Source organism: Acomys russatus, chromosome 19 (genome assembly GCF_903995435.1).
Source record: "Acomys russatus chromosome 19, mAcoRus1.1, whole genome shotgun sequence".
Taxonomy (NCBI): domain Eukaryota; kingdom Metazoa; phylum Chordata; class Mammalia; order Rodentia; family Muridae; genus Acomys; species Acomys russatus.
Window position 1 is genome coordinate 53,767,204 of NC_067155.1, and position 19,406 is coordinate 53,786,609.

Here is a 19,406-nt window from a genome sequence, read left to right on the forward strand (position 1 = left end):
TTGTTGCATTAGCTGGTTCCTTCAGATCAGAAGTCAGTGAGCTCATGGTTCTGTGTGTATGCAGGGTTACAATGACACATGATTCTGTAACTTCCTATGTCTGTCTTTGTATATATAACACAGACTACTCATTCCTACCAATATGCTGCAACACTCTGTTGTTTTCCCTTTGCTGGTTTTAAAAGATCTTTTATATCATTGTAACATCTGGCTCTTTTTCTCCCTGTTGGATTTACTTATTTACACAATCACTTAACTTTTTGAAAAATTTATATGTGTGCCAGAGACCAGAAGAGGGTGTTGTGCCCTGGAGCTGGAGTTTAAGGTGCTTATGGTAGGAACTAAACTTGGATCCCCAAAAGAACAGCGAATGCTCTTAACCACTGACACGCCTCTCTAGCCCCTGCTTATTTGGTTGCTTACTTTTCTGTTTTGTTTTGGTTTTTTTAAGACAGGGTTTCTTATAGCTTAGTTTGGCCTTGGCTTTCCATGTAATCAAAAAAGACCTTGAACTTTTTATCCTGCCTCCATTTTCCAAGTGCTGTGATTGCAGGAGTATACCACATCTGTCTTAGTTGCTGTTCTATTTCTGAAGAGCCACCATGACCATGGCAACTCTTATAAAGGGAAGCACTTAACTGGGGGCTGTCTTACAGTTCCAGAGATTAGTCCATTGTCATCATGGTGGGGCATGGTGCTGGAGAAGGAGTTAAGAGTGTCATCCTGATCTGTAGGAGGGAGGGAGGGAGGGAGGAAGACAGAGAGAGAGAGAAGAGAAGAGAGAGAAGAGAAGAGAAGAGAAGAGAGAGAACACAGACAAACAGAGACTGAGACCAAGATTGAGACCAAGACTGGGCCTGGCATGGATTTTTAAAATATCAAAGCTCATCCCCAGTGACAACACGTTTTCTAACAAGGCCACACCTGCTAATCCTTATAATCCCTTCAAATGGTACCACTCCCTAGTGACTAAGCATTCAAATGGGAGCCGTTCTTATTCAGACTGCTTTTCTATCCAGTTTTTATGTAGTTCTGGGCATCAACCTGGTGTTCCATGTGGAGGCAGCACCCTACCCAGAGCTGCATTCCTAGTGTGTCTTTTTATATTTTGCTTTGCTGTGTTTTGTTTAGAGATAATGTTCATCTAGCTCAGGCTAGCTTCACATTCAGTCTTTCTTCCTTAGCCTACTGAATACCAGGATTACAGATATGTGCCGCCATGCTTGTGTTGTGTCCCCTCACCCACCGCCTAATTTAGCTAACCTACGGGGTGCTCCAGCTTCCTCCTCCATGTGCCCTCCACATAGCAGTCCTGTGCCCCACAGCCCACATTATCACCCTAGTATTAGTTCCTGTGGTCTCACCCTTCACCATTCCTGCGAGTAGTGTGTGTCCATGTCATTCCAGCCCCTCAGTTCTACCCATCATTCCCCATCTGTGGAATTCAGCCTGCTGAACTCACTTCCATAAATATTCCCAGCACCCTCAGTTGTAACCTGTGCACAACCAGTCCACTGGTTTCCCTACATCTTCACTCTTTGCACTCTCTGGTCTTGCCACTTTGCCACTGTGTCATTGCCATTGGCCATCCTCCAGGTCACTCCTCTGAACCGGGAGATGGGGAGAGAGGGAGTTCTTACGCTGACCTTCTCCTGAGTACACAGTAGAGCTGATAGGGGCTCGTATGTGAGCACCCCATTGCTGTGGGAGCTAGCAGAGCATATGCTTGCTTTTTCTTGTGTTTTAGAATCTGTGGCATACTATACTGCTTTTGCATTTCTAGTATGGTAAATAGCAATAGTTAGATCTACATAAAAGTTTTGAGATCTTTGGTAATTTTAAGAGGATCAGTGGGCATGGTGGTGCACTTCTGTAATCTGAGCTCTTGGAAGAAGGAAATAGGATGATAAGTTCAAGACTAGCCTGGGCCTAGTAAAAAAGATTACATAAAGGGTTCTTGAGACCAGAAAGTTTGAGAACCATTGTTACAGATGCACACGCAACAGACCACAGGCCAGTGACAAAGTGTAGCACAGGCAAACGTGTTGCTCCTCAAGATTCCTGCAGGTGCTCAAGAAGTGATGAAAAGCCGAGCCTCCTAATAGCCAAGTGTGGGTTAGAGAGAACGCTGGGTTCACTTTTCAGATCGATTGTAAAAGTATTATAAATAGCCTTCTGAAGAACAATTTGGCAGAATATCAGAAACACAAGTTCCTTTTGACCATTCCTGGCAAAATATCCTACAGAAATTATGAAGTGTATATTTAAGGCTAGCATGGCAACACCAAGCTGTAATCCCGGCACTCAGGAGGCAGGAAGATCTAGAATCAAAGGCCAGCCTGTGTTACATAGCCAGATCCTTATCTAAAAACAAACAAACAAACAATCCCCCCCAAAAAAACAGTGTTTCAAAGATTAGTGTGTATGTATTGTTTGTCACTTTGAGGCCCAGAAATAACCTACAGTCCAAGTGGTAATGAGAAGGGCTGTCCTGTGGAATGAAAACATGGATGCTGTGTTCCTTTCTCCTTAACTAGCCAGGAGCAGTAGAATGCACTTAGCCACTTCGATGGCCACCTGCTGCTTCTTTGTGTGCAACTGTGACTCATGTGACCCTGGCTCTCCCCTTCCCCTAGGTAGAATGTACAGTGAGTGCCAAATAATAACCAAGCTCTCACAGAGAGCATGGTGAGTAATATGTGGAATTGTTCTTCCACCAAAAGCATTTCTAGCGTTTAGCCTTTAAAAATAGTTGTGGAGCACAGCGAGATAAAGGAGGGAAATTGGCCTAGATGTTACACAGGATAGCAGATGAGCAGGGCAGATTTATTTTGGGCGCTTTGCCCAGGACACTTTTAATAGAACGTATAGTTACTCTAGGGATTCTGAGTCTGTGCTTGTATCAGGTTTACACATTTATGCTTTAAAGGGAAAATTAGCGAGTTATTAGAGTCTGGGTACTTTGCTGTGGCTCAGATTTTCGAGCAGCTTTTGTAACCCAGCCATTGAAAAGTTGCTGTGCGGGGGCTTGATCCCTGAGTAGCAAGACTAACTTAGCTACAGAGGAATATGTGGAGAGCCAGGCGTGGCACTGCATCTGTAATCCTAGCCTGGGGAAGTGGAGGCAAGAGGCTCAGTTCGAGGCCAGCCTTGGCTGCCTTGTGAATTTGAGGCCAGCTTGGCTGCAAGGGACACTGAGACAATCAGTCTCTCTTTCTTCCTCCCCACCCAGTATGTAAGTAAACCCAGTGTAGTGTTGCATGCCTTAACAACTACACTAAGGAGGCCAAGGCCAAGTGTCATGTTCAGGTTCAGTCTAACACAGACTACATAGGGAGATCCTGTCTCAAAAATCCACAAAGAAAAAGAAGTATTTTTGAACTTCCTTTCTCTAAAGCTCATTTTCTAAAGCTGTGGATGGCAAGTTCATGGTATGATGTAACAGAGTTTTGGAATCATAAAAGATTGGCAGCAGTAAAAGGTTTTTGAATATTCAGTAACCAAAAATTAATTCAAAGTCAAATATGTACAAACATGTAATGAGTCTGCAGTATTTCTGGCAGTGCTAACTCATGTTGTGTCACAGGCAGGACCTTTCTGCAGCCTTGTTTGGAACACACACGACGCATGCACGCACACCCGCGCATGCATAAGCAGAGCACATGCCATTACACCATGGCTCACATTTAACACTATTGGTCTATTAAGAATTGTGATGTTTCTGCGCTCCATACAAAAATTTATGCTGTTATAGAAACGCAATGGTCTGATTATAGAAAACAAAGACTTCGTATTGTCCCACCATAATTCCTCAATGTGTAAGTATCAAGTTAGTTTATCTTTGGATTGTATTGTATGATAGTGTTTGATCTTACAAATGGCTATGTGAATTGCTGTCTTGAATTCATGAAAAATATTGTTAAATTAACTTTAGCCTAGGACAAAATTTTCAACAATTCAGAAATGGCCATAAACATACTGCTGCCATTTTGACCTGTGTGTTTATGTGAAACAACATTTTCAACACTAACAATAATAAAATCAAAATATTGTATGGCTGGAGAGATGGCAAAGCGATTAAGAACACTAGCTCTTCTTACAAAGGACCCAGGTTCAGATCCAGTTCCTTCTTCTGGCCTTCAGCAGCAGCAGGCACACACATGGTGCACAGACGTATACGCAGACAACATACACATAAAATAAAACAATTTTGTTTGTTTGTTTTCGTTGTTTGTTTCAAGACAGGGTTTCTCTGTGTAGCCGGGCATGGTGGCGCACACCTTTAATCCCAGCATTCAGGAGGCAGAGGCAGGTGGATCGCTGTGAGTTTGAGGCCAGCCTGGTCTACAAAGCAAGTCCAGGACAGCCAAGGCTACACAGAGAGACCCTGTTTTGAAAAACAAAAATTTTTTAAAAAATCAAATATTTAAGTAGGTCATAGTGACACACCACATACCTTTAATCTCAGCACTTCGGAGGCAAAGGCAGGTACATCTCTAATTCAAGATCAGCCTGGTCTACAGGCAAGTTCCAGACCAACCAAGGCTGCACAGAGAAACTCTGACTTGAAAAAAAAATTTTTTAATTAAAAAAAATGAAACATTAAAAAAAAAAAAACCAAAGTATTGATCAGCTCTGAAAACTATTGAAGATGCTTTGCATCCTGTAGTGTCAAATATTCAATTGAGATATAATTCTTTTGTTGTTGTTGGTTTTTGGTTTTGTTGTTTCTGTTCTTCGTTTTTTTTTTTTTTTTTTCAGAACAGGGTTTTTCTGTATAGCTCTGGCTGTCCTTGAATTTACTCTGTAGACCATGGTGGCCTTGAACTCACAGAGATCCACCTGCCTCTGCCTCCCGAGAGCTGGGATTAAAGAGGGTGCACCACCACTGCCAGCCAAGATCTAATTCCTTATGTAAAAATAAGCATATCTGTCTCATCAACAACAAAGGACCAGCCAGGAAGGCAAATCCTCAGTGGTATAGTGTCATTGAATCTTATCTTTCTCTCATTTCTAAGATTTCAGTCAGTATTATGTTCATTACTTTATTAAATGTGTTATTAATTAAGCCCTGCACCTTTAAAAAATAGCTTCAAGAAGCATTGTACAGCTGGGTGTCATGGTGCACGCTCTTAATCCTAGCGCTAGAGAGACAGAGGCAGGAGGGTCTCTGTAATTCAGTCAGCCTGGTCTACATCACAAGCTCAGGACAGAAAAGGCTACATAGTGGGACCCTGTCTCTGAAAATCAAGAAACAAAACAAAACAAAAAGAAGCACTATGTATTTTCTCTAGTCGCTAATGAGCTGTCTGGGGTTGGGTAGCACAGGGGAGCTTGCTGTTGTGTGGAAATGGTGTGCCCGTGGCAGCCAGGGTCCCTAGGATAGCATCTTTTAGTATATATTTAATAAAATGCTATTTATGGTAGAAAAATTAGACAGGAAGAGAAGATGAAATGGTGTATCAAAGGAGTGAGGGTTAGCAGTGTCCTTTTCAGTAGTCGCCCACTTGCTTCTAGCCTTGGCTTCTCACACTGAGCAGTGCTTTGTGGAGCCAGTGTCTCAGGACCCAGGCACAGGCTGTTCCTACGTCCTGGAATGTTCCTCTCCCCTCCCTCTCACATGCTTATTCCAAGAAGCTTTCCATGAGCCCCCTCCTCTAACCCCGGTCCCCTATCTTCACCCCAGCAAAAGTTAAGCTACTATGTGCGCTCAGCTCTCTATAATACCCACCAGCTCTGTAAATCTAGATGGTTTTTCTAAGCGTGAGCAGTGGAGAGCCTTGTTTGGAGTAGTGTCCTCTCCATAGTGCCTAGCATATTATATGTAGTAAGTAATGTTTTTCACATGTATTCTTGAGATATTTTATTTCACTTGGCTTTCTAGACTCTAGATGGTATTTCTTAGTGATGGCTCTTTAATTAGTGTAGCGTAGTCATAGCATGGATATCACATGGAGGTAAGTGGCTGAATTCAATGACCATGAGGTCCTGTTAACATTCCATATCCTTAAATATTAGGACGAGTTCCTGTCCCATGCCTGAAATGCTTCCCAGGGAAGCAGCCACTGTCCAGTCCTCAGGTTGCCGACTGGTTTTCTGTGGTGAGCCCAGTGGGTGGAGTGCATGGCTAGCAGAACAGTCTGCTAGAGTAGGGCTTCATGACAAGACCAAGGCCAGAGCTTTCACGGCCTCTTCCTTCTTCTTTAGATCCTTGCACTGTTTTGGGGTTTGCACTGTGTTTGTTTGTTTGTTTGTTGCTTTTTTCTTATTTGTAAAGTCTAAAGTGAAGAGCTTTTATATAATATAGAAATATTGAGGTGAGGTCAAAAATTAAGTAGTTAGTCTTAACACTGGAGAGATACCTCAGTGATTAAGAGAACTTGTTGCTCTTACAGAGAAAGCAGGTTCATAGCTGGGTGAGGTGGCATACGCCTGGCCAGTGTAGTCTACATAGCAAGTTCTAGGACTGCATAGAGAGACCTTATCTGAAAAAACAAAGAAGAACCAGGTTCAATTCCCAGCCCCAATGTGGTAGCTCACAGCAACGGTCATTGACTCCAGTTCCTAGGAGTCCGACACCTCTCCTGACTCTGTCTCCTGCATGCATATGGTGCATACACACTAAGTGCATGGATATTAAGAATTAGTCTTAGCTGGGCGGTGGTGGTGCACGTCTTTAATCCTAGCACTTGGGAAGCAGAGGCAGGCGAATCGCTGTGAGTTCGAGGCCAGCCTGGTCTACAAAGTGAGTCCAGGATAGTCAAGGCTACACAGAGAAACCCTGTCTGGAAAAAAAAAAAAAAAGTCTTTACTAGTTTTCTAAGAAAACTGGGCTTCTGGTGTGTGGACTGCTAAGTATAGAAGAAAAGCTTTCAAATATGATTTTATTTATAATGCTTGGGTACTTTTTTGCAGTTCAAGCGATATGTCTGTAAACTTCGAAGCAAGAGTACAATTTTCAAAAAGAAGCATCAGATAATAGCTGAATTTAAGGCCGAGTTTGGCCTTCTGCAGAGGACAGAGGAGCTTCTGAAGCAACGTCAGCAAACCATTCAACATCAGCTGGTAATGCAGCTTTGTTGTGACTGCTAAAGTACAAATGTCAGGACGCTCATGGCTTACAGCTTTATGGTGAGGTCATTGTTTTTACTGGAAAATCATCCAATTATTAATTTTCTTTGATTAATTACAGAGATGTCATGTAAGCTGATTCATTTATTATTTTTTTTTAATGCAGCAGTAAGCACTGCCTTTTAAAAATATGTGTGCCTACTTTGGGGTTATTAATAGAAGTTGGACATCCAAGTAGATTTTTCTTTTAGTTAGCTAGTTAATAGGAGTAAAATTATCATTCCAAGCAAGTGACTGTAGAACATTTATTTATCATGGCCTACACTTGCGCTTCCAAGGAGCTTTGGAAAGAAGTGTCCAGGGAGGGCGCTGTGTGGAAGGTCGCCTGCAGGCTTGCTCCTTCCCTCTGTCCTGTGGTTGGCAAGTAAGCGCTGACTGACCGCTGCTGTTGAGCTGCTCTGCACGCCCGGTCCCTGCAGCTCTCTTGATGTGACAGTGTCCCTCCTCTTCCCCAGGGGGAAGCTGTTTCATCAGGGTGCTGCTGTGAGAGCAGTCCTGGGAGAGGTCAAGGGCACTTCTCACGTCACTGACAGTGTGAGCTTTTCAGTTTCCTGAAGATGAATACTGTCTCTAGAGAAGCGAAGACTAAAACTTACTGTGAACCAACCAGGGATCCTAACAATACTAGTTTTCAATTTGACAGTAGTAACTATTATTCAGATTATTTTCTAATTTCCACTTGATTCCCATGGCCTTGACTTAAAATCAAACGTTTGGAGGATTTTTCAGGTTCCTCTTGTGCTGTGGAATTCTAATTCCCTGTGACCCCCTTGGTATCAGTCTGTCTCTCTCTTCCCTTCTACTTGGACTCCAGTTACATCTGCATTAGTCTTAGTCACCGTTCCCCATGTTTCTTTTTGTTGTTATTTCATGAATTTATATGTTTATTGTGAGTCCATATGCATGTGCATATGTGGTAGCGTGTGTGGATGTCAGAGCACAACTTCTAGGAATCACTCCTTGCACCACGTGGGTCCCAGGGCCCAGACTCATCCCACCAGGCCGGGCAGCAAGTGTCCTTACCCCTGAGCCATCTCATTGGCCCCATTTTTTTTTTCTTTTTTAATTGGTTATGTATTTCACTTTTTCTTTTTTCACTGTTTCTTACAATGATTCACTTTAGATTGTTTTATTGTTTTGTGCTTTGCTATCTTCTCTTTTTTTAAGATTTACTTCTTTTTATGTGTATAAGTCTTTAACCTGCACATATGTATGTGTGACACATGTGTGTCTGGTGTCCATGGAGGTCAGGAAAAGTACTCAGATCCCCTGAGACTAGAGTTAGAGGTGTTTGTGAGCCAACCTGGGTCTAAGAGCAACAGACGCTCTTAACTGCTGACCTACCTTTCCAGGCCTTCTAGTTCCCTAATCGTGTGTGTGTGTGTGTGTACCTATGTTTACGTATGTGTACCTATGTTTATATGTGTGTGCCTAGTTTGCTGTTTAACCTATTTATTGAGTTCTTAATCTCAGTTATTTTATTTTTTCTATCTTAGAATTTCCAGTTTATTCTGTTGTATAGATCCTACTTTTTGGATTCTAAGTTCCTGTCTATTAAATTTAAACAGACTTCCATTTCTCTTGTCTGTTATTTTCTTGATTGTTAGTGGTTTAGTCCTGTTTATTTATTTATAATTTTTATTTGATGTCAGACATCATATGTGATTATAATTTTGTGGCTCTATTTAAATTTTCCTTCCAAAGGAGGATTTAACTTTTTTTTTCTTGCAGATCACTTTAATCCAATAGAGGGGTACTGTTAGAGCCGACCTTTTTTAGTTTTCATTTCCTGGTAAGGATACAGTCCTTGTAGTAGTAGCAGGGACTTCAGTTCTTAGGTTTCACTGTTACTGTTGGGCCTGGTCTGGAGCTAGGTTACGCCTGTCCTTTAAAGACGCAGCCCTCTGTGGCGTTAGCCAGAAGCCAGGGCGTTTACCAGGTTCCTGTATGGTGACAAGTCTTGAGTTGCTACTTCTGTCTCCCTAGTGCTGTGAAAATGATGAAATCTGTCTATATCTCTTAAGCAATCAAATCCCAGTTTCCACTCTGTTTCTGAGTATCTTCCTCTGCTGTGCACAGCTTAGGATTTTGATTATGCATACAGAGGAAATTGCATATAGAACTGTGTGCTAGTTCTCTGTGATTCCTTCTTTATGATGTCTGGTCCTGTTGGCAGCCCAGAATCCAACCTTTGGGGAATATTCTTCAATTTTTTTTTTTTTTTTTTTAAATTCTTTGACATAGGGACTTACTGTGTAGGCTAGGCTGGCTTGAAACTCACTATGTAGTCCGAGCTGGCTTTGAACTCCTGATCTTCCTGCCTTAGTCTTCTGAGTGCTGGAATTATAGTCATGTGCCACAATGTCTAGCTTTCCAGTAGGTTTTTTAACTTGCCATTCCAAAGAAAATTCTTGTTATATCATGAGTCCAACTTTGAGTCCTTGTCTGTCTGTCTTTCTTTTTCAAGGCAAGGGTTTTCTGTGTACTTGGCTGTCCTGGTACTCACTCCATAGACCAGGCTGGCCTGGAACTCATAGAGATCTGCCTGCCTCCGAGTGCTGGGACTAAAGGTGTGTGCCACAGCTGCCCAGCTTGAGTCCCTTTCTTCCTCAACCTTTTAGCAGCATGTAACATAGCTGACCATTCCTTCTGTCCTACAGCATTGTCTACAGGCACTAGGGAGATGGCTCAGTCAGTAAAGTGCTCGCTGTGTAGGCGTGAGAAGCCGAGTTGGATCCTTAGCACCCATGTGAAAGTCAAGTGCACGGTGTAAGCCTGTAGACGTGGCACCAGGAGGCAGGGACAAGGCGATGGCTGGGGCCGCTAGCAAGTCACTCTAGCCAAATCAAACAGTTCCAGCTTCAGTGAGAAACTGAAACACAAAATGCTGGACAGGAATTGAGAACGACACATGGGGTCGATCTCTGGGCTCCACACGTAGGCAACCTTACACACATGCATACACACACATATTTTTCCACTTATCATCCAGGATGTTATACGCTTATGTTTTTCTTCCAAACTAACATTGCTACTCCATTTCTGGGGTCCCACTTCAATACTTCCATCATAGCTTTGCTCAGATGTCACATATTTCTGTAACAACCTTATGACTAAGTAACCAAATCTGGTCTCACCTTGAATGTATTCTACTTACTTGCTTTATTGTGTGCCTTTTATGTGTTGTTTTATTGTGTTCTTGGAAGGAAGAGCCCACCTCCTTTCTGCTCACTGCTCTATACAGTGAGCTAGAACAGGGCTTACAAAGCCAGTGTAGGAGAGGGACTGGATGAGTGAGTGAGAACAGCCTTCGCCAAATACGTATTGGGTACATTGTGTGTTTTAGGTTCTACACTTAAATGAGTAGCATTACTTGAGAATCTGAAATTGTATTTCCTATGCAGCTAGGTTTATAGTGTATAAAGACGTGTTCCTGGATGACATAAATAATTGAAGTGGGTGAGATTGTCTGGTAGAATTCTAAACAAACTTAGGTTATTTACAACTTTTCAACAGAAATGGAAGCACTTCTTATGGGGAGGTGCCAGCACTCACAGCCTCTTTTCATTTCTTACAGCGAACTATTGAAGAGAAGAAGGGTATATCTGGGTACAGCTACACCCAAGAAGAGCTAGAGAGAGTGTCAGCCCTCAAGAGTGAGGTTGATGAGATGAAAGGCCGAACCCTGGACGACATGTCTGAAATGGTGATGACGCTTTCTGTCTTGCTTACTTTATTGACTTATATGGATAGAAGGACGTTCTTCTGTGTTTAATTCCCAGTCAAACATTTAAATGTTACTCTCTATACATTATTTGCCTGATGTTCTTTTGCCACATGTTTGCATGGCTCCAGGGTCTGACCTAAGTAAGGCAGCGAGAGAGTGAAGAAAGGACAGACACACAGGCACAGGCTCAGAAAAGCTGGGGTTGGTGGCCTTGCCTCCGAGAAGCTGCAGCCCCTCCCCCCAGGATGCTTAGCTGGCTATTATGCACAGTGGAGCAAGGTCTAACTCATCTCTGTATGAGCAGTCTCTGTGGGGAGCAGCCTTCAGGCCACAAACATGTACGGGGAGAACACATGGTAGACGTTTTCTGCACACACTGCCAACTTTCACACTCAAGCCAGAGGAAGGATAGGACTGGGAAGACTTTGTCACTCCCTTGGGACTCAGGCCTTGATCCTTGATGTGGCTGGCCCATGTCAACAGACAGCACACATTCACTCAAGACAATTTTTTCCATTGTAATATGATTGTTCAACATAAACCAGTATATATTTTGTATCTTAATATAACATTAAAGAAATATTTGTGGGTCAGGCATGGTGGCCCACGCCTGTAATCCCAGCACTTGGGTGGCAGAGGTAGGCAGATCTCTGTGAGTTCAAGGCTACACAGAGAAACCCTGTCTTGGAAAGAGAGAGAGGCGGGGGGCGGGGAGGAATATTTGTGGTAAAAATACGTGCTAGAATTATTGCATCTTAGTGTATGTCCTTGATATTACAGATTCAGGGCTGCTACCACCCAAATGCATGGGGATATTTTCATCAGGCATCATAATATTAAAATATTTTCTTATTTGTTGATAAATAGTTGCTTCCCCAAACTCAAAGACTACCCTGAGTACATCCTAGAACTTTCTGGATTTTACCCAAGTCCATTTATCAGAAATGATTAGTATTTAGTATAGAGGAGACCTCTAGGACCCCTATTCTGTCAGGCCATTCACATTAAGTATATTGAGAATCATCCACACATATTTGTGCATATTTTACATGATCACCTGAGTTGTATATGTCTTATAGACAATAACATTATAATGATATAAAGGTAGCTTGTAGTTGCTTTGTGCATTCAGTGTTACATTACATATGTTTCTTCACAATGATTTGCAATCATAATAATTGACATTAGGAAGCAATAAGTGGTATTTTGCCTTGCTAAGAAATTAACATCTACTAACCAGGCTTAGTGGCACATACCTTTAATCCCAGTACTTGGGAGGCAGATCTCTGTGAGTTCAAGGCCAGTCTGGTCTACATAGTGAGTTCCAGGACAGCCAGAGCTATGTAGTGAGACCCTGTCTCCCCACAAAACAGACAAACAAAAAAAGACCAACACCACCACCACCAACAACAAAAGAAATTAACATTCACTAAAGCCCTTTTTTATTGTTTGGCACTGAAGTAATTTATGGGTTTGTTTTTTTTAAGTCTTTATTTAACTACAATAATATTTTTATGTATTTATCTTTTTGTTTGGTTGGTTTTTAGATATATGTTTTTTTTTTTTTCTTTAAATGATAGGTAAAGAAACTGAATTCCCTGGTATCAGAAAAGAAGTCAGCTCTGGCTCCAGTTATAAAGGAGCTACGACAGCTGCGTCAGAGATGTCAAGTAAGTTTGCCTTTGATCTTCTTAGCTCTGTTGTACTCGAATGTACTAGGTGGACTCTGAGTATTTTACTTGAGAGATAATGAAAGGAAATTATTGTTACTATATTGCAGTGACATAAGCCAGTGCTGAGACGGCTCCCAAAGGTTTTGTTGATTTTGTTTGTTTGTTTTGGTTTTCAAGACAGGGTTTCTCTGTGTAGTTTGGATGTCCTTGACTTGCTTTGTAGACCTGGCTGGCCTCGAACTCACAAACATCCACTTGCTTCTGCCTCTCTGATTACAGGCGTGTGCCAGTGGGGCTTTCTCGGTTTTGTTGAACTTATGCTGCTTATTTTGCTATAAATTATCAAGGGGTAGGGAGAAGGAAGTCGAACTAAAATACCAAATGCTGCCAGATGAAATTTTAAAAAAATCATTTGCACTTGAGAGCTGTAAATATTAAATCCACTCTTCTGTGGCCAGGTAAAGGCCAAGTGTCACAGCACTAGCAGGTCAGCCTTAGGTGGATGAGCTTACTGTTCTGGCAGGCATGGGGGGGGGCAAATTACACTAGGACAAGCACAAGTGCTGTTACTTGGAAGCTAATTCTAACCCTGCTTAAAGATGAGCTGTCAGAAGGTAAGTGCCCTCCTCAGCGGGACCCAGCGGCCTCTACCATTTGGCATTAGTGGCTGCTGTTTCATCATTCTCTGGGGTAATTGTCAGTTTGAGTGTGAGCCATCTCCAGTGTGCCTGAGGATGGAACTAGAAAACTAGTTCCACGTGAGCACCATCTGTTAGAGTTAGCCTCGGAGTGGAAAATCACAGACTTTGAAATCAGTCAGACATAATTTCCTTTTTATAGAAATGCCATGCAGTGTGAGATAGGTTTAGAAGCTGATCCAGATAGACAAATGGGGGACAAAGGCAAGGATGTGCTACCCTCTTCTGCCTGCCATGGGCCCTGTGCATATGAGAAGGATGCTCACAGAGACATACATATACATACACATACAAGGGAGCCTTTTCTTAGTCTATCAAGGTAAGAGATTCCCTTTGTTCTGTGGGTTGCTGTTGGATCTCCTGACCCAGCTGTGAGTGAGTGAGTGGTGTTACTAAGGCACTGCCTCCATGTTTCTATCCTGAGCCCAAAGGAATCTTAATTATAGAAAACAAGTTCAAGGCCAACTAAGTCTACCTGAGACCTTGTCTTTTTTTTTTTTTTTTTTAAAGACTTATTACATTTTGCCTGCATGTACACCAGGAGGTGATACCAGAGCTCATTAGAGATGGTTGTTAGCCACCATGTGGTTGCTAGGAATTGGCCTCAGGACCACTAGAAGAGCAAGCAGTGCTCTTAACCTCTGAGCCATCTCTCCAGCCCCGAGACCTTGTCTTAAAAGTATTATTTTATCTGCTCCTTCATCAGAGAGAGAGAGAGAGAAAGAGAGAGAGAATGAGAATATAACAGATCTTTAAATATTTTCTAGAAATTTTGTGGGAATTAATGAATATATTTTATTTATTTATTTGCCTGTTTGTTTGTTTGTTTATTGTCAGAGTCCTGACTGGCCTGAAACTCACTATATAGACTAGGCTGGCTTTAAATTCGCAGAGATGCACCTACCCCCTCCTCCCAAGTACTGAGATTAAAGACATGTGACAAAGATGTGCTTTTTTCCCCTTTTCGTTGTGTATTTGTGCACATGAACACCATGTGGCAGGTGTGGGGTAACTGTGGGCTAAAAGTCCTTGAGTCCTCTGGATTTGGAGTCACAGATGCTTGTGAGCTGCCCACTGTAGGTGCTGAGATCTGAACTCAAGCCCTCTAGAAGAGCAGTGAACACTCCTAACCTCTGCGCCACCTCTCCAGGCCCTAAGTAATTATTTAATGGCTGCCTTAAATTTGTTCTACAGGGCTGGAGAGATGGCTTGGTGGTTAAGAGCACTGACTGTTCTTCCAAAGGACCCAGGTTCAATTCCCAGCACCCACATGGCAGCTCACAACTGTCTGTAACTCCAAGATTTGACGCCCTCACACCAAAGCACATAAATTTAAATAAAATAAAATATTTTTAAAAATTTGTTCTACATATATTTACTTTCTAAAACTATTTTTAGGGGCTAGGGACATAGCTCAGTATAGTATAAGTAGCATGTAGAAAGCCTCCTAACACACACACACACACACACACACACACACACACACACACGCTATCTCTCACACACACACACACACACACACACACACACACACACTATCTCACACACACACACACGCTATCTCTCACACACACACACACACACACTATCTCAAACACACACACACACACACACTATCTCAAACACACACACACACACGCACACACACACACACACTCTCACACACACTATCTCAAACACACACACACACACACACACTATCTCAAACACACACACACACACACACACACTATCTCAAACACAAAATTTTATTGAAAGCAGACTGAAATCAACCATGATTAATGTGGTCAGAAGTTTAGACAAATCTTACGTTAAATATTGCTGTGTGATATAATCTGAAAGGTTTATTTATTTTTATTTTATTTTATTTTATTTTTTGGTTTTTGGAGGCTGGGTTTCTCTGTGTAGCCTTGGCTGTCCTAGACTGGCTTTGTAGACCAGGCTGGCCTCGAACTCATAGGGATCCACCTGCCTCTGCCTCCCCAGTGCTGGGATTAAAGGCGTGCGCCACCACGCCTGGCCAGAAAGGTTTATTTTAATAGATAAGTTTAGCTTGTTTCTGTTTATTGACATGCAGACATTTTTAGTCTTAGTGGTATCATTTTATGTTATATTTTTATTTTAAAGCCTGTACAGAATCTCCCTTTTGTTCGCACGTTATGTGTGTGTACAAGTGAGTGTGTGTTCCAGCTTGTGGTGTGGTTCTTGTCACTGTCTGTCTAGCTTTACCATCAGTCGCCCATTCATTAGATAGTGTCTACTCACCCCACCTTGGGAAGTGAGGAACTGGGTTTGGTTTAGTTTTGTGGTCCTTTTAGCTCCTTCCTGCCCACCTGCTCTGACAGTGGAGTTTGTTATTTTTCTTAGGGTGCTTTGAGTATGCTTATACTGTGGTGTACTTTTGTACCTGGAAAAGCTATCCTCTCATATTCTCTCACTCACTGCTAGCAATTCAAAAAGAAAAGAGAAAGCCAGCACTTTATTCTTCCTTCTGCCTCCTTTCCCCTTCTCCTTCAGGCGTTAGCTCCTTCCTCCTTATCAGGGCATGAGTGTTAGCTTTGTTCCATGACTCCAGGTCCTATTTTGTTTTTAGCTCTTATGTCTGTAATTACAGATCTGGCGCTCACTCCCAGCCCTATCTGAACCTCATCTTTCTTCTCAATGAAACTTGTCCTCTAATAGAGGCCTCAGACACACCTCCAAAGAACAGTAGCCCCTCCCCCACAAGTCATTTGCATATTTCCACAACAGCTTAGTAAACCATGCTTTCTTTCCATAAAGTGTGGTTTGTTCTGCAAACTGCAGGGGTTAAATGTGGTTGTAGAGTAGATGCAAGGCCTGCCTAATTTTTAGTAACTTGATCATAAAAAGAATGTGTACTTCCCAGTTCTTGAGTACCAGATTCGCTGAATGATCGGGCTTCCTAGAAGTGTTGAGAACTTCCTGGTGACTAGAAGTCGTGTTTAATAGACAAAGTCTCTTGGGAACCTTTCTAGATGGAAAGAGTTCTGGAGGTGGGTGTTGGACACAGATGCATAACCACACTGTGGTGTACTTAATGTCATGGATTACACACTTAAAGTTGGAAAGATGAGGCAGAACTATGCCACATGCTGCATCCTTGTAATCCTAACATTCATGAGACAGAGGCAATAGGATCATTGCAAGTCCAGGCCAGCTTGTTCTCTAATAGTAAGTTTCAGGCTAGCCAAGGGTACATAATGAGATCCTGTCTCCAGGGGGAAATGGGAATGATGGAGCCAAGTGTGGGGGCACCGTGTATAAATCCCAGTATTGAGGAGGCTGGGGCTAGAGGATTCTGGGATAGAGGCCTGCCTGCATGTGCTACATAGCAAGACCCTGTCTGGGAAAACCAAATAGTAAAGATGATAAACCTCATGGTAGATGTAGGGTTTTTTTTTGGTTTGGTTTGGTTTTTCGAGACAGGGTTTCTCTGTGTACCAGCTCTAGCTGTTCTGGAACTCTCTCTGTAGACCAGGCTGGCCTCCAACTCATGGAGATCCTCCTGCCTCTGCCTCCCAAGTGCTGGGATTAAAGGTGTGTGCTACACCGCCTGGCTCTGTAGGCGTGTTAAAACTTCCCTTGCAGAATAAAAAACAAAACAAAAACAAAAAAAAAAAACCTTTCCTCGAAATTATGTTTCATTATTTTTCCTACCATTATTCTTGGTAATGCTGAAGGATTGTTTTGCCTGTTAGTAAAGCAAGTGAATCTGGTTTCTTCTTCTTTCTTTCTTTCTTTTTTTTTTTTTTTTTTTTTCGGTTTTTCGAGACAGGGTTTCTCTGTGTAGCCTTGGCCATCCTGGACTCACTTTGTAGACCAGGCTGGCCTGGAACTCACAGTGATCTGCCTGCCTCTGCCTCCCGAGTGCTGGGATTAAAGGCGTGTGCCACCACGCCCGGCCCTCTTTCTTTTTTTTTTAATGATTTATTTATTTATTAAGTATATGATGTTCTGCCTGCGTGTGTGCCTGCCTGCCAGAGGCGGGCACCAGATCTCATTATAGATGGTTGAGAGCCACCATGTGGTTGCTGGGAATTGAACTCAGGACCTTCGGAAGAGCAGACAGTACCCTTAACCTCTGAGCCGTCTCTCCAGCCCTGAATCAGATTTCTTATTGCATCCTTTTATTTCTTCTCACTCAGTTTTCTGCGCCCTTGTTTTGTCCTATGTGTGTCTCATACAAAGCAGATAGCTGGGCTTTGTGTGCCTGTGGTTCATGCATTTACTCAGATTATGGGTGGATCTGGATCTCTTCTTTGGTGTACCCAATGTACCGTAAATCAGCCTGAGTTACGCACACCCATGGCTGACAAGCTATATCATGATTGCTTTGCATTTCGGATTCACAGGTTCAAAAAATGATTTAAAAAATGCTGTCCTCAGCCAGTCATGGTAACACACGCCCTTAATCTCAGCATTCGAGAGGCAGAGGTAGACAGATCTCTGAGTTTGAGACCAGTCTGGTCTACAGAGTAAGTTTAAGTTCCAGACCAGCTAGAACTGCATGCACCTGTTGTTTTGTTTTGTTTTTAAAGAAGGCTTTGTCATCACCATAGCACATTTATCTTATTGAGAAGCTAAGGACACACGGCTGGTACCCTTTCTCCCACTTAAGGGGCATATGATTATTGCATTCATTTATTTATTTTGTGGTGTGTGAGTGTGTGTGCATGTATGTGTGTATGTGTATGTGAGAGTGAGTGTGTATGAGTGTGTGAGAGTAGAGAGTATGTGTGGTGTGTGTGTGGTGTGTGTGTGTGTGTGTGTGTGTGTACATGCGTGGATGTCAGAGGATGACTTGTGGGAGTCAGTTTTTTCACACTGTTAGAGTCCCAGGGGTTGAACTTGGATATCAGACTTGTCGACAAGTGCTGTTACTCTTGCAGGATATTTGATCCCGTTGTGTACCCTGAGCTTGTGAACTGTAAAAACCTGTTCCTTGTTTAGTGTGGTTGAGCCCTAGCACACACCTTTAATCCTAGAGCTTTCTGTACACAGGATTTAATAAAGTTAACCCTAAGTCAAGAGGCGGAGCAAGAACCCAGCTGACAAACAGTAGAAGGGTCTGTGAGTTGAGGGGCATTTAAGACAGCGTGTGGAAGGAGAAGCAGCTCTTCAGTTCTTGGGCTTTTAGCTTTTAGCTCTTTCCCTCTTCGGCTCTTCAGCTCCTTGGCCTTTGGCTTTTTGGGCTTTTTGAGCTAGCAAACCTTGGGGTTTTGTTTGTTTGTTTGTCTGGTTTTTGTTTTTTCCCCTCCTGGGCTGTCACTGATCTAGTGAGCCTTTCGGGCCTTTTCCATCAGGCTGTGAGCTGAGTAGGAAGGTCAGCTGGGTGCTTTCTCTGCCTTTGTGAGCTAACAGGTTCTCACCCCAGCATCTGGCTCATGAGTCTTTATTGGTAAAATAGAACGTTTAGGATTTTCATTTAAAACAAGTTACCCGAGGAGCCATTTCACCTGCCTCCCCTTTGGCTCATTTGAATACATAAAGTCATAGCTCCTCTCTGCAATCTTTTCTTGTTTGTTTGTTTGGTTGTTGGTTGGTTGGTTTTTTTCGAGACGGGGTTTCTCTCTGTAGCCTTGACTGTCCTGGACTCGCTTTGTAGCCCAGGCTGGCCTTGAACTCACAGTGATACACCTGCCTCTGCCTCTGAAGTGCTGGGATTAAAGGCGTGCACCACCACACCCAGCTCTCTCTGCAGTCTTAACTGTTCTAGTTACTCAACGCCATATGTAGTCCCATACGACAGAGATGGCTCATACAGCATTACTCATCCACAGCAATGCTCCTGTTTCTAAGGTGCTACTACGTGAAACCAAGGACATTTGCATGCTCTTCCAACCTTTGCTCCCTTGCCCTTAGCCCTTTGGAAGTTTCTAGATTGAGAACAATTTGAGTCTACTATGGAGTCCTCAGTTCCAAATCCTCAGCTGCGTGTGGTTCCTCCTGCCCTGTGGATGTTACTGTCCCTCTGCTGTCCATAATCATTTCTCCGAGATAGCCACTGTCAGCCTCTTGTTTCTAAGCCGGATGATTCCACTTCTTGGCAATCCAGTTCAGCCCCAGATTTTAAGAGACATTTGTTCTTCCTTAGCAAGCACATGCATATACTCAGCAGATTTTCAGATTATCTCCTTCAAAATATCTAAATAAATG

At 42.7% G+C, this 19,406-nt stretch overlaps 1 protein-coding gene across 1 annotated transcript in view; it reads left to right on the forward strand.

Annotated features, from left to right (window-relative positions):
- Ift81 (intraflagellar transport 81) overlaps positions 1–19,406 on the forward strand; it is a 69,911-nt gene that overhangs the window by 36,206 nt on the left and 14,299 nt on the right. Inside the window, exons 12-14 of the mRNA XM_051161547.1 lie at positions 6,916–7,065; positions 10,709–10,837; positions 12,439–12,528. Of these exons, the coding sequence (XP_051017504.1) occupies positions 6,916–7,065; positions 10,709–10,837; positions 12,439–12,528 (369 nt within the window). The remainder of the gene's footprint in view (positions 1–6,915; positions 7,066–10,708; positions 10,838–12,438; positions 12,529–19,406) is intronic.